The following is a 12,407-nucleotide window of genomic DNA, read 5'->3' on the forward strand; positions in this document are numbered from 1 at the left end:
TTGGGTTGGGGAGATCTGCTTTTAAACATACTCTGCCGCCGTTCCATGGTCCAGCCCCGTCCTGCACTTTTTAACCAGTCTTTTACCACAGTCTTGTTTAAATAGAGCTTTTACAACGCTTTTAAAGGGTTTTTACAAGGTCTTTGTAGGGCTTTTAGATCGTTATGGAGTTTTTTAATGTTTTTTTTAAACACCCTAAGCTACCGAGAGCCAGTGCACCACGCTCTTCCCTAACCTAACCCTAACCCTAACCAAGTCTTCACACTAACATTAATGATTCCCCTCATGGGGACCTCCATTATGTCCCCATAAGGGAGGCGAGTTCCCACACGTGACTGTGTAAACAGATTTAGGTCCCCACAAGGACAGTAATGCTAGGCCACACAAACACACACACACACACACACACACACACACATACACACACACACACACACACACACACAGACAGACACACAAACACACACACACACACACACACACACACACACACACACACACACACACACACACACACACACACACACACACAGGTGGAGGTTTCAGTATTTGCTTTTATTGTTTGCTGAACAACATGTTTGTTGACACTCGGATGTTTGTTCGATCTTCTTTCGTCCTACATCGGTGGCGGTAGATCGACCGCCATTTCTAGAGAGGATTTCTTATGACAGAAATCTGTGAGGAAACAAAATCAGTGAGTCAGCAGAGGACTCTTTAAAGTAGAGACACTACATACTGATATACACCTGAACATCAGCAGGAGAGGACTCTTTAAAGTAGAGACACTACATACTGATATACACCTGAACATCAGCAGGAGAGGACTCTTTAAAGTAGAGACACTACATACTGATATACACCTGAACATCAGCAGGAGAGGACTCTTTAAAGTAGAAACACTACATACTGATATACACCTGAACATCAGCAGGAGAGGACTCTTTAAAGTAGAGACACTACATACTGATATACACCTGAACATCAGCAGGAGAGGACTCTTTAAAGTTGAGACACTACATACTGATATACACCTGAACATCAGCAGGAGAGGACTCTTTAAAGTAGAGACACTACATACTGATATACACCTGAACATCAGCAGGAGAGGACTCTTTAAAGTAGAAACACTACATACTGATATACACCTGAACATCAGCAGGAGAGGACTCTTTAAAGTAGAGACACTACATACTGATATACACCTGAACATCAGCAGGAGAGGACTCTTTAAAGTAGAAACACTACATACTGATATACACCTGAACATCAGCAGGAGAGGACTCTTTAAAGTAGAGACACTACATACTGATATAAATATTTACCTGCGACTCCATCGTAGATGTACGGCTGGTCGTGGTCGAATCCCAAACACTCTGCCATTTTCCTGTGAGTATCGTGATCTGCTTTCATGTGATCCACATCCTGATGGTGACCCTCCTTCCCTGAAACACACACACACACACACACACACACACACACACACACACACACACACACACACACACACACACACACACACACACACACACACACACACACACACACACACACACACACACACACACACACACACACACACACACACACACACACACACACACACACACACACACACACACACACACACACACACACACACACACACACACACACAGTTTCCATGAGGAATTATTTTATGTGTTTCTGATTTAATGTACAGATCAATCTATGAATACTATACCAAAGATACTATACTGTACTATCCACTTCATTATATTATAAAATACTATACTACAGAAAACTGTTTTCTATAATATACTCTCCTTTACTATACAACACAATGTTATACTGTTCTCTATACTATAATTTAAGCTACTGTTTTAAACATGTCTATAGTATACTTTAATATACATGACTACTATACTATATTATACGATACAACATTTCATACAGCAAACTAGTTTATACTATACTAAAAATGCTATAATATATACGATATAATACTACATGCTTATATATCTATACTGAAGATACTATATCATACTACACTATATACAGTAGTGTGTGTGTGTGTGTGTGTGTGTGTGTGTGTGTTTACTGTAGTTCAGCAGGTAGTTCCCCATCGACTTCGTCACACACACACACACACACACACACACACACACACACACACACACACACACACACACACACACACACACACACACACACACACACACACACACACACACACAAACACACACACATCCAAAGTCAAACCAGGTTTTGGCATCTTATGGCGCGTTTCCACTACAGCCCGCAGCCCGGTTTAAGAGGGCTGTGACGTCAGCGGCCCGTTTGTGGTTGCGTTTCCACTTGGCCTAGTACCGGCCGGTGGGTCCTAATTCACAGTTTTTCTGGCCTCATAAAATCGTTGGGCCAGGGCCAAAGACAACCGGGCTGAGTTTGTGACGTCAACGCTCTCGGCTGCTGATTGGTCGGAGAGAATCGTCACAATCTGCGCGTGAGATAATCCATTTTTACAAACAGCATTTTTGTTAACAGAGGAGCTACAACAATGGCAAATAAAAGCACACCATGGTCGGTCGAGGAAGTGACGACGTCCATTATATTGCAGATGATAAGGTCCAGCGGGTGCTCGACGGGACAACTCGCAATATCAAAGTCTTTCAGGAGGTCTCTACACAGACACTGGACTCTCCAACGGCGTTACTGGAGTCTGCATGGTACGTTTTTGCTAACGCTCTGTTATTTGCTTGAAAGCTTTGTGTCCCTGCTTTGTGTCCCTATCTGTTCTAAAGCTCACTTCTAACAAATAAGTCTATTTTATCCTTACATTTATGTTCGACAACCCATGCTTTCATGGAGCCCCGAAGGCTAGCTAGGCAGATAGCATTAGCGAGAGCTATTGTTTGCTAACACCATATGTGCCATTGTTTACGTTCAGTTTGTCTTTTCTATAGTTGTTGTTGCTATTTATAGTATTGTGCTGCAGTAGTTTGTGGAATTTACAAGTCATGTTTCTGTTCTAGATGATTACATTGGGACTAGCGAGGAGGAACAGTTCCGAACAACGTCCTCTGCATCAACAGCACAAACCGAGGAGGAGAGGATCTGGCCCTGCAGGAACGGCAACTGGCCCAGCAGAATCAATGCCATGTCTTATCTTATTGCTTGTTGATAAATAATTGCACTCACCAGCGATCACACAGAAAGATGGCATCATCTAGGCGTCCCTCTGCAGTCAGAAATATCATAAACACCATCGTCCACAAAGCACTGTACAGGGGTTTATGGATTTAAGAGAATACTTATCACAGTGAAACCTTTATCATCTGTTGCAATTAAAGCAAATAAGAGAATAAATACTTGGTTAAATAATACATTTTAACTCTTTAGCAGGACAACTCTGCATACTGTTTGAAATTGAGTTTGCTAGCTTGAGGTCCTCCTCTAAAACATAACATTACATAATGGTATTAAGAATACATGATAAATACATGTAGTAAAAATTACTCAATTGTAATACCCTCGTTGTGCTAGACTCAAACACATTGCTTATATATTTCAAAGAGAAGAGAACAAAAGAAAACACCTATACAAAGAGAGCGGTGCACAGCGCTTAATATTTACTTGCACTATATTTCTGTTGATCTGGGTTATTGTGTTGCACTGTTGGAGGAGCCTGTGACCTAAGATGTTCATTGTCATAACTACACTAGCTATGTTCGTATGACAAAATAAAAAACCTTGAACCTTGAGGCTGTGTCTTTCAGACAAACCATCATAATCATATTACTTTATGCTGTGGATACTTTAGCCTCCATCCATGTTAACATTTTTTTACACTTGCATTTATGAATATAGTTGTGTTTTACACTTTTGTATTTATGTTTATAGTTTGCTTTGATATTTGCTTAATTTATTAGATTATTATTATTATTATGGGGGCAGTACTGGTGCTTGAAATTCAAATATTTACTAAATAGTCAATTCTGATAAAACATTTTTGGTTTAAATAATTTGACAAACACATGTATGTGAAAAAGAAAAGATGTATTTATGTTCAATACAATACAATGAATATTTAGGTATTACATTATACATTCTAGGTATTCAGGTAGCGCTTCAGACCCTCTCGTATGTCCCTGCCCCCCTCTGCACCGTGTGCCACTGCTACCCCTGGTAGACGTAGGTTTTCCTCAGGCATCCTGAAGTTCTCCACCCACTGAGTGTGTGAAAGATGGAACAATCACATTCCACCACTCGGTAGCTCGGTCGGTAACTTCTGAAATACACAAACAAAGCATACATATTTTAATACGTAAAAGTGGTAGCTACAATTAATTAAATACTTGAAATACTTTGGTCGTATAGGGAGCGTGAGCCTAAACACATTGCTAGTTAGCGAACGTTAGCTTACCAAGTAGCATTGTAGTTAGTAGTGATTCGAGTCGTCCTGTAGTCTCTGCGGCGTAGGAGGACTGCCCGAACTCTCGCGTCAGCTTCTTCTATACCTCGTCTTGCTATACGTCGCCTCTTTCGAAACAACTCTTGTCTATTTCTTGTGATAATAAACCACACAGCTAAAAACAAGCAAACGATCGCTTTCACATCTTCACATCCTCCATTGTTGTGTCGCATTGAAGATGACGTCACGGCAGTTTTAAGCAGCGTCGCTCCGCCTACACTGCGTTACTATAGATACTACCCCAGTTCCTAAACTGTAATGGAAACGCGCCATAAAGTGAGCTGGTCCTAACGAGGCCAATCGCAGCCCAGCCATACCGAGCGGGGCCGAGCGAGGCCGTGTAGTGGAAACGCGCCATTATACTCCATTTATACGAGACGGCTTGGTGTCATTGGTAGGCAGTGATGTCAGAGTTCCAATCAAAATCTTGCGGGACACAGGGGCTTTTGACTTCTATATTGTTGACTCTGTTTTGCCGTTGTCTGGTGAAAGTGACACAGGTGACACAGTTCTGAGTTGGGGGATGGGATTAAAAGTTCTTCCTATTCCTGTTCATAAGGTGTATATTGACTGTGACCTTGTTAAAGGTGAAGTAGCTGTTGGTGTACGTTCAGCTTTGCCAATCGAGGGGATACATTTTATTCTGGGCAATGGTTTGGCAGGTGGCAGAATCTGGACTGATGTTCCCCCTGCGCCTTTAGTGACTGGTGGTCTGATTGAGTCTGGGTTTGAGGAGAGCTCTACAGTGGTGCCAGAGGTCACGTCCTCCTGCGTGATCCCGTGTGCTATGGCCAAAGCTATGCTGTGTAGAAGCCAGAAGGCCAGGCATTGCTCCACTGGTCGGGGTGGTCGGGGTGGTCGGGGTGGTCGTGGTGGCGGCGGCTTTGATGGTGGTCGTGGTGGCGGCGGCTTTGATGGTGGTCGTGGCGGCAGCGGCAGCAGGGGTCGAGGACGTGGCAAGGAGATGTTCTGTTATCGGTGTGGAGATCAAGGACATTTGGCCAGGGACTGTGACCAAACGGAGGATGTGTGCTACAACTGCAACAAACCAGGCCACATGGCTCGTGACTGTGGGCATGCCAACGACCGGAGGTGCTACTCCTGCGGGGGGCTTGGTCACATCCAGAGACGTTGTGAGAAGGTGGTATATTGTAATTAGGGTTCGTTGAGACGGGGTGCCAGATGCATGTTTTGTTTTCTATGACTTTTTGTTTTTGTTTGGGATGGGGTTGGTTCGTTGTGCCGGTGGTCCGGGGGACACCGACTTTAAGGGGGGGGGGTGTGACGACCCCTGCTTTAAGGTCTCCTGTGGTGTGTGTGTATGGCCCTTTAATGTTCCTCCTCTGCTTGTGTCCGTCTGATTGAGGACACCTGACGCCCTGATTGAGGACACCTGACGGCTGGCAGAGGATTAAGAGGCCTGAGCCAGAGTCTCGATCTCTCTCTCCCGCAGAGGACCTGACCTCGGAGCAGCCACGTCGCTTCGTCTTTTGTTTTTCCTTTGTGTTAGTTTTTGGTTTACGTTAAGCATCTGTTAATAAATATATTTTTCATATATGTTCTCGTCCTTCCCACGCTTTTTGTTATGGCTAAGAGCCAGGCCATGACAGTATGTATGTATTTGTGTATAGATGTTGCAACTATGCAGAGCTTTAGCAATACTGTATGTAACTATGGTCATGCTAATAAAGCTGTTGAATTGAATTGAAATGAATTGAATTGAATTGAATTGAAATGAATTGAATTGAATTGAAATGAATTGAATTGAAATGAATTTAATTGAATCATCACTCCTGTTCTGAATTCTTTACACTGGTTCCTCACTGACACTAAGAAAGTGGATCACATCACTCCTGTTCTGAAGTCTTTACACTGGTTCCTCACTGACACTAAGAAAGTGGATCACATCACTCCTGTTCTGAAGTCTTTACACTGGTTCCTCACTGACACTAAGAAAGTGGATCACATCACTCCAGTTCTGAAGTCTTTACACTGGTTCCTCACTGACACTAAGAAAGTGGATCACATCACTCCAGTTCTGAAGTCTTTACACTGGTTCCTCACTGACACTAAGAAAGTGGATCACATCAGTCCTGTTCTGAAATCTTTACACTGGTTCCTCACTGACACTAACGGACCGTCCACACAGCAGCGTTAAAAAATCTTGGAACGCTTCTGCCCATTCACTTTGAATGGGGTGACGTCACTTTGCCTCACTTTTCGCCGAACTGCATTGTGGGCAGCAGAGCGGAGATTTTCAGGATTTTCAGGATTCAAAGTTGAGCAATGTTCAACTTTTGAAGCTGAGGTGGAAGCGTCAGCCAATCAAATCCCGTGTATGCAAATCTGACAGTTCAAGCGCTAGCCAATCAAACGGCGTGTATGCTGGGAGAGACATACCGCAGGTCATTTCCTCATATTCCAAAAAATGAAGGAGAAATTAGCGGTAGGGAATCACCCGGTGCTTTATGACCAGTCCCTATTTACCTACCGGGATACAAACCGGAGGAGCCAGGCATGGAGGGAGGTGGCAGAGACAGTGGTATGTTTTCGCCTGTTTGGGGAGTTTATATCCAGTTTACTTCGGGCTTTTTTGCTTTGTATGTCGGGGGCGGGAGATTCATGTGATTGGTTGTTGGTGCCTTCCTCGCAAAAAATCCCCAAGCTTCAGATATGCCCACCTCCAAGATTTTTTTAACGCTGCCGTGTGGACGGGCCGTAAGAAAGTGGATCACATCACTCCAGTTCTGAAGTCTTTACACTGGTTCCTCACTGACACTAACGGACCGTCCACACAGCAGCGTTAAAAAATCTTGGAACGCTTCTGCCCATTCACTTTGAATGGGGTGACGTCACTTTGCCTCACTTTTCGCCGAACTGCATTGTGGGCAGCAGAGCGGAGATTTTCAGGATTTTCGGGATTCAAAGTTGAGCAATGTTCAACTTTTGAAGCTAAGGTGGAAGTGTCAGCCAATCAAATCCCGTGTACGCAAATCTGACAGTTCAAGCGCTAGCCAATCAAACCGCGTGTATGCTGGGAGAGACATACCGCAGGTCATTTCCTCATATTCCAAAAAATGAAGGAGAAATTAGCGGTAGGGAATCACCCGGTGCTTTATGACCAGTCCCTATTTACCTACCGGGATACAAACCGGAGGAGCCAGGCATGGACGTGACGTGACGTGATTCAAGATGGCGCCTGTGTCGGCTCGCCGCTCGCTTAGCTCTCTACCTTTAGCTGTCCTGTTTTTGTTTTATGTTTGTCAGAATGTCTCTGCTCTGCTCGATTATGATCGCCAAGCTCTCCTCCACCTCAGACCCTCACTGGAGTTGATATTGCTGCCCAAACCTACATCTGGCAACCATAAATCGTCCCCCCCCCCCTCTACTGTCGGATATCCCCACTTACCTACGCCGGTCACACTGCATCCTGCCTCGCCGAAAGCGCTTTCGACGACGGGGAAAGCGTGGTGGTGCACTGGTCCATCTTAAGGCATACCTGACGGCTTCTTCTGTGAATTATCCACGCCTCGGATGTCATGGCCCTCCCGCTGCACGCCAAGTGAGGGATCGGTGGATTCGCCCCGTTTTTCCGGAGCTCCGGACTCTGAGGGGCCCGCTGGCAGCTCCTCCTGCCCGACTGACTGCTCCCGGCTCGTGCGGCGTTCAACACGCACATCTTCGTCAGCTGAGACGCACTACACCTTCGGCAAGCCCGGAGCGAAAACTTTGCATGGCTTTGCTAAATGCTAGGTCGATAGCAAACAAAACGTTCCTGCTAAACGACTTCTTCACCTCTCGTGAACTGGATTTTATGTTCCTGACGGAGACCTGGGCCCACGCTGGCGAGTATACACCGTTCTCTGAACTTCTTCCTCCTGACTGTACATTCTTCAGCTCCCCCCGTGCCACTGGCCATGGTGGGGGCATAGCATCAGTGTTTAGAGCTAACCTCCAATGCCGATTGCTTCACCCTGTAACTAGCTATGCTAGCTTTGAGTTGCAGCTTTTTGAACTGAACCCGGCCTCGCCTATACTCTGCGCAGTCGTGTATCGTCCGCCAAAGTGTAATAAGGATTTCATAAATGACTTTTCTGACTTTCTGTCCGGGATCATGGTGAAATATGATCGTGTTTTGATCTCCGGAGACTTCAATGTCCATGTGTGTTGCGAGTCCAAACCTCTGGTTAGGGACTTTTTAAATCTCCTTGATTCCTTTGGTCTCGTTCAGTCCGTGGCTGGCCCAACACACGAAAAAGGATACACTTTGGACTTAGTATTATCGTTTGGACTGTCTGTATCTGTGGATGAAATATGTGCAGCAACGCGTATCTCAGACCGTTTACCGGTTCTGTTTACAACCTCCATCCCTTCCGCAGGAGTCGAATCACGTGCCCCGGCGCGTCGTCTGCGTTCGATTAACCCCTTGACTGCCTCACAGTTCTCTGATGTTTTTAATGCTTCTCCGATCTGTAAATTAGATGTGAACTGTGCTTTTAATGCTGATGAGCTTATCTCCGTGTTTGATTCGACATGCACACTAATACTGGATTCTGTTGCTCCTTTTACGCTTAGACGCACCAAAGTTCTATCAGAGCCGTGGCTCAATGACTGTACTCGTGCTCTCAGACGCGCTTGCAGGCGTGCAGAGAGAAAATGGAAAAAGGATAAACTCCATGTCTCCCTAGAAATCCTTCGTGCTTGCCTTTCCGACTACCAGACGGCAGTCAAAGCAGCCAAAACAGAGCACATTTCTCTGTTAATCTCCAAAAACAGCCATAAACCCCAGGTTCTTTTTAATGTCCTCAACTCTATCATTAATCCCTGTGATGTTTCTTCTATTGTCCCATCGACTACTCTCTGTGATAAGTTTCTTACATTTTTTATTGAAAAGGTATCTGCTCTTAGGCTAGCCCACACTAGTGCTACCCCAGATCCTGCTCCTTTTCTGTGCCCTGCTGTCCTCGACCACTTTGAGCCTGTATCCCTCTCTGCTCTCTCGGATGTAGTCAAGCACCTGCGGCCGACAAACTGCACCTCAGACAGCATTCCCTCTCGCCTTCTCAGAGATGTTTTTGATTCAGTTGGAGCAAGTATTTTATTACTTTTAAACACCTCTCTTACCTCAGGATGTGTCCCAGCTGCCTTCAAACATGCCGTGGGTAAGCCACTCCTTAAAAAGAAAAATCTCGACCCCTCCATTCACGCACATTTTAGGCCCATCTCCCAGCTACCTTTTTTATCAAAAGCCCTGGAGCGAGTAGTCTACGCCCAGCTGCAGTCTTTTTGAACCATGCATGGAATCCATGAAAAGTTTCAGTCTGGCTTCAAACCCATGCACAGCACTGAAACAGCCCTTTTAAGAGTTTTTAATGATCTGCTCCTAGCCGCCGACTCAGGTAGCCCAGCTGTCTTGGTGCTGTTAGACCTGACAGCTGCCTTTGACACTGTGGACCATAGCATCCTGCTGTCACGGCTTGAACAGTCCGCTGGCATCACAGGCTCTGCCCTTGCATGGTTCAGGTCCTACCTGACAGACCGTAGCTTCTCGGTACAGCTAGGTGCCTTCTCCTCTGCCAAAGCCCCTCTTACCTGTGGGGTTCCCCAAGGCTCGATTCTGGGCCCCATCCTTTTTCTACTGTACATACTGCCCCTAGGTTCAATACTCACAAAACATAACATTCCCTTCCACTGCTACGCCAACGATGTACAGATCTATCTGCCTCTCAAAGCAAATGTCACACACTCACTACAGCAGCTGATGGACTGCTTAGCAGAGATAAAATCCTGGCTGAGCAAAAACTTCCTCAACCTCAACGAGAGCAAGACCGAGGTCATCTTTTTTGGACCGCAACCTCCAGCCTTTCCGGTTGATATTCTGGGCTCTATCAAAAAAAACATCCTCCCCTCGGTCATGAACCTTGGAGTGACCTTCACCAGCACTTTTAAATTCGACAAGCAGGTCAGCACCGTAGTAAAATCCTGCTTTTTTAAAATAAGACAATTGGCCAAAACCAAGTCGTATTTATCTTTTAAAGACTTAGAAAGGGTTATTAACGCCTTTGTAACCTCGAGACTGGACTATTGTAACGCTCTGTATGTGGGTATGGACCAGGCCTCAATCAAACGCTTACAGCTAGTCCAAAACGCTGCTGCACGTTTGCTGACTGGCCATAAAAAGCGCGACCACATCACCCCTATTCTGGCCTCACTACACTGGCTTCCAGTTCGGTTCAGAATTGATTTTAAAATCCTTTTATTTGTTTTTAAAGCACTAAATGGGCTGGCTCCGGCCTATATCGCTGAACTGCTCCAGCGCTACACCCCAGTCAGAGCTTTAAGGTCTGCTGACCAGCTGCTGCTGGTAGTGCCCAAGACCAGGCTAAAAACCAGAGGGCACCGAGCCTTCGCAGCAGCTGGCCCTAGGCTCTGGAACACTCTGCCCCTCCATGTGAGGTCGGCCCAGACCCTAGGGGTTTTTAAATCAAAACTAAAAACACACTTCTTCTCTCTGGCTTTCTAGTTAGAGCGGAGCACGACTCCTGACTTTTCCGTGTGTTTTATTTTTATTTTGTTTTTTAAGATATATCTGTTGTAATTTATTGTCGTTTATTGTGATTTGTAGTAATGTGTTTTTATTACATGTACAGCACTTTGGCTCGACCAAAAATCGCTTTTAAATGTGCTATATAAATAAAACCTGATTTGATTTGATTTGATTTGATGGAGGGAGGTGGCAGAGACAGTGGTATGTTTTCGCCTGTTTGGGGAGTTTATATCCAGTTTACTTCGGGCTTTTTTGCTTCGTATGTCGGGGGCGGGAGATTCATGTGATTGGTTGTTGGTGCCTTCCTCGCAAAAAATCCCCAAGCTTCAGATACGCCCACCTCCAAGATTTTTTTAACGCTGCTGTGTGGACGGGCCGTAAGAAAGTGGATCACACCACTCCAGTTCTGAAGTCTTTACACTGGTTCCTCACTGACACTATGAAAGTGGATCACATCACTCCTGATCTGAAGTCTTTACACTGGTTCCTCACTGACACTAAGAAAGTGGATCAGTCCTGTTCTGAAGTCTTTACACTGGTTCCTCACTGACACTAAGAAAGTGGATCACATCACTCCAGTTCTGAAGTCTTTACACTGGTTCCTCACTGACACTAAGAAAGTGGATCAGTCCAGTTCTGAAGTCTTTACACTGGTTCCTCACTGACACTAAGAAAGTGGATCACTCCTGTTCTGAAGTCTTTACACTGGTTCCTCACTAACACTAAGAAAGTGGATCACATCAATCCAGTTCTGAAGTCTTTACACTGGCTTCCTGGGTGTCAAAGAACTGATTTCAAAATACTGCTGCTGGTTTATAAAGCTTTGAATGGTTTAGGCCCAAAATACATTTCTGATCTCCTGCTAAATGATGAACCATCCAGATCTCTCAGGTCTTCAGGGACTTGTCAGCTTTCTGTCCCCAGAGTCAGAACTAAACATGGAGAAGCAGCGTTCAGTTATTATGCTCCAAATATCTGGAACAAACTCCCAGAAACCTGACGGTCCGCTGCAACTCTGACTACTTTTAAATCCAGGCTGAAGACTTTTCTCTTTGCCGCTGCTTTTAATTGAACTATTCACATCTTAAACTGCACTGTAACTTTTATTATCTTTGCTTTTTAATGAATGTTTTTAAATGCCTTTGTCTGAATGTCTTTCATTTTTGTAAAGCACCTTGAATTGCCTTGTGTTGAAAGGTGCTATATAAATAAACTTGCCTTGCCTTGCCTGATGTGCTCCATTTTAACGCATGTTTTTAGCACCATCTTATTTATTTTAATCGTGTTTATATTTATTTCTTATATGTTTTTATTACTTATTACATGTTTTATCCCTTTAATGTATATATGTGCATGTATTTACCTTTTTATTGTAATCAAAGCCACTTGAGGAGGGATCCTTTTATTTAT

At 44.7% G+C, this 12,407-nt stretch overlaps 1 protein-coding gene across 4 annotated transcripts in view; it reads right to left on the reverse strand.

Moving 5' to 3' along the window:
* Window positions 1–536: 536 nt before the first annotated feature.
* The window catches only part of LOC117482772 (saxitoxin and tetrodotoxin-binding protein 1-like), a 54,582-nt gene continuing 42,711 nt past the window's right edge, over window positions 537–12,407 (reverse strand). For 3 of the 4 annotated variants that reach the window (XM_034130952.1, XM_034130951.1, XM_034130955.1), the window contains 2 exons: window positions 1,323–1,442; window positions 537–675 (listed from right to left, as the gene is read on the reverse strand). In XM_034130952.1, coding sequence (XP_033986843.1) covers window positions 617–675; window positions 1,323–1,442 — 179 coding nt within the window. In that variant the 3' untranslated portion in view covers window positions 537–616. Of the gene's footprint in view, window positions 676–1,322; window positions 1,443–2,077; window positions 2,120–12,407 lie in introns of those variants that run through there. The other variant, XR_004555917.1, reaches the window with a different exon arrangement.

Source organism: Trematomus bernacchii, unplaced genomic scaffold (assembly GCF_902827165.1).
Source record: "Trematomus bernacchii unplaced genomic scaffold, fTreBer1.1, whole genome shotgun sequence".
Taxonomy (NCBI): Eukaryota; Metazoa; Chordata; class Actinopteri; order Perciformes; family Nototheniidae; genus Trematomus; species Trematomus bernacchii.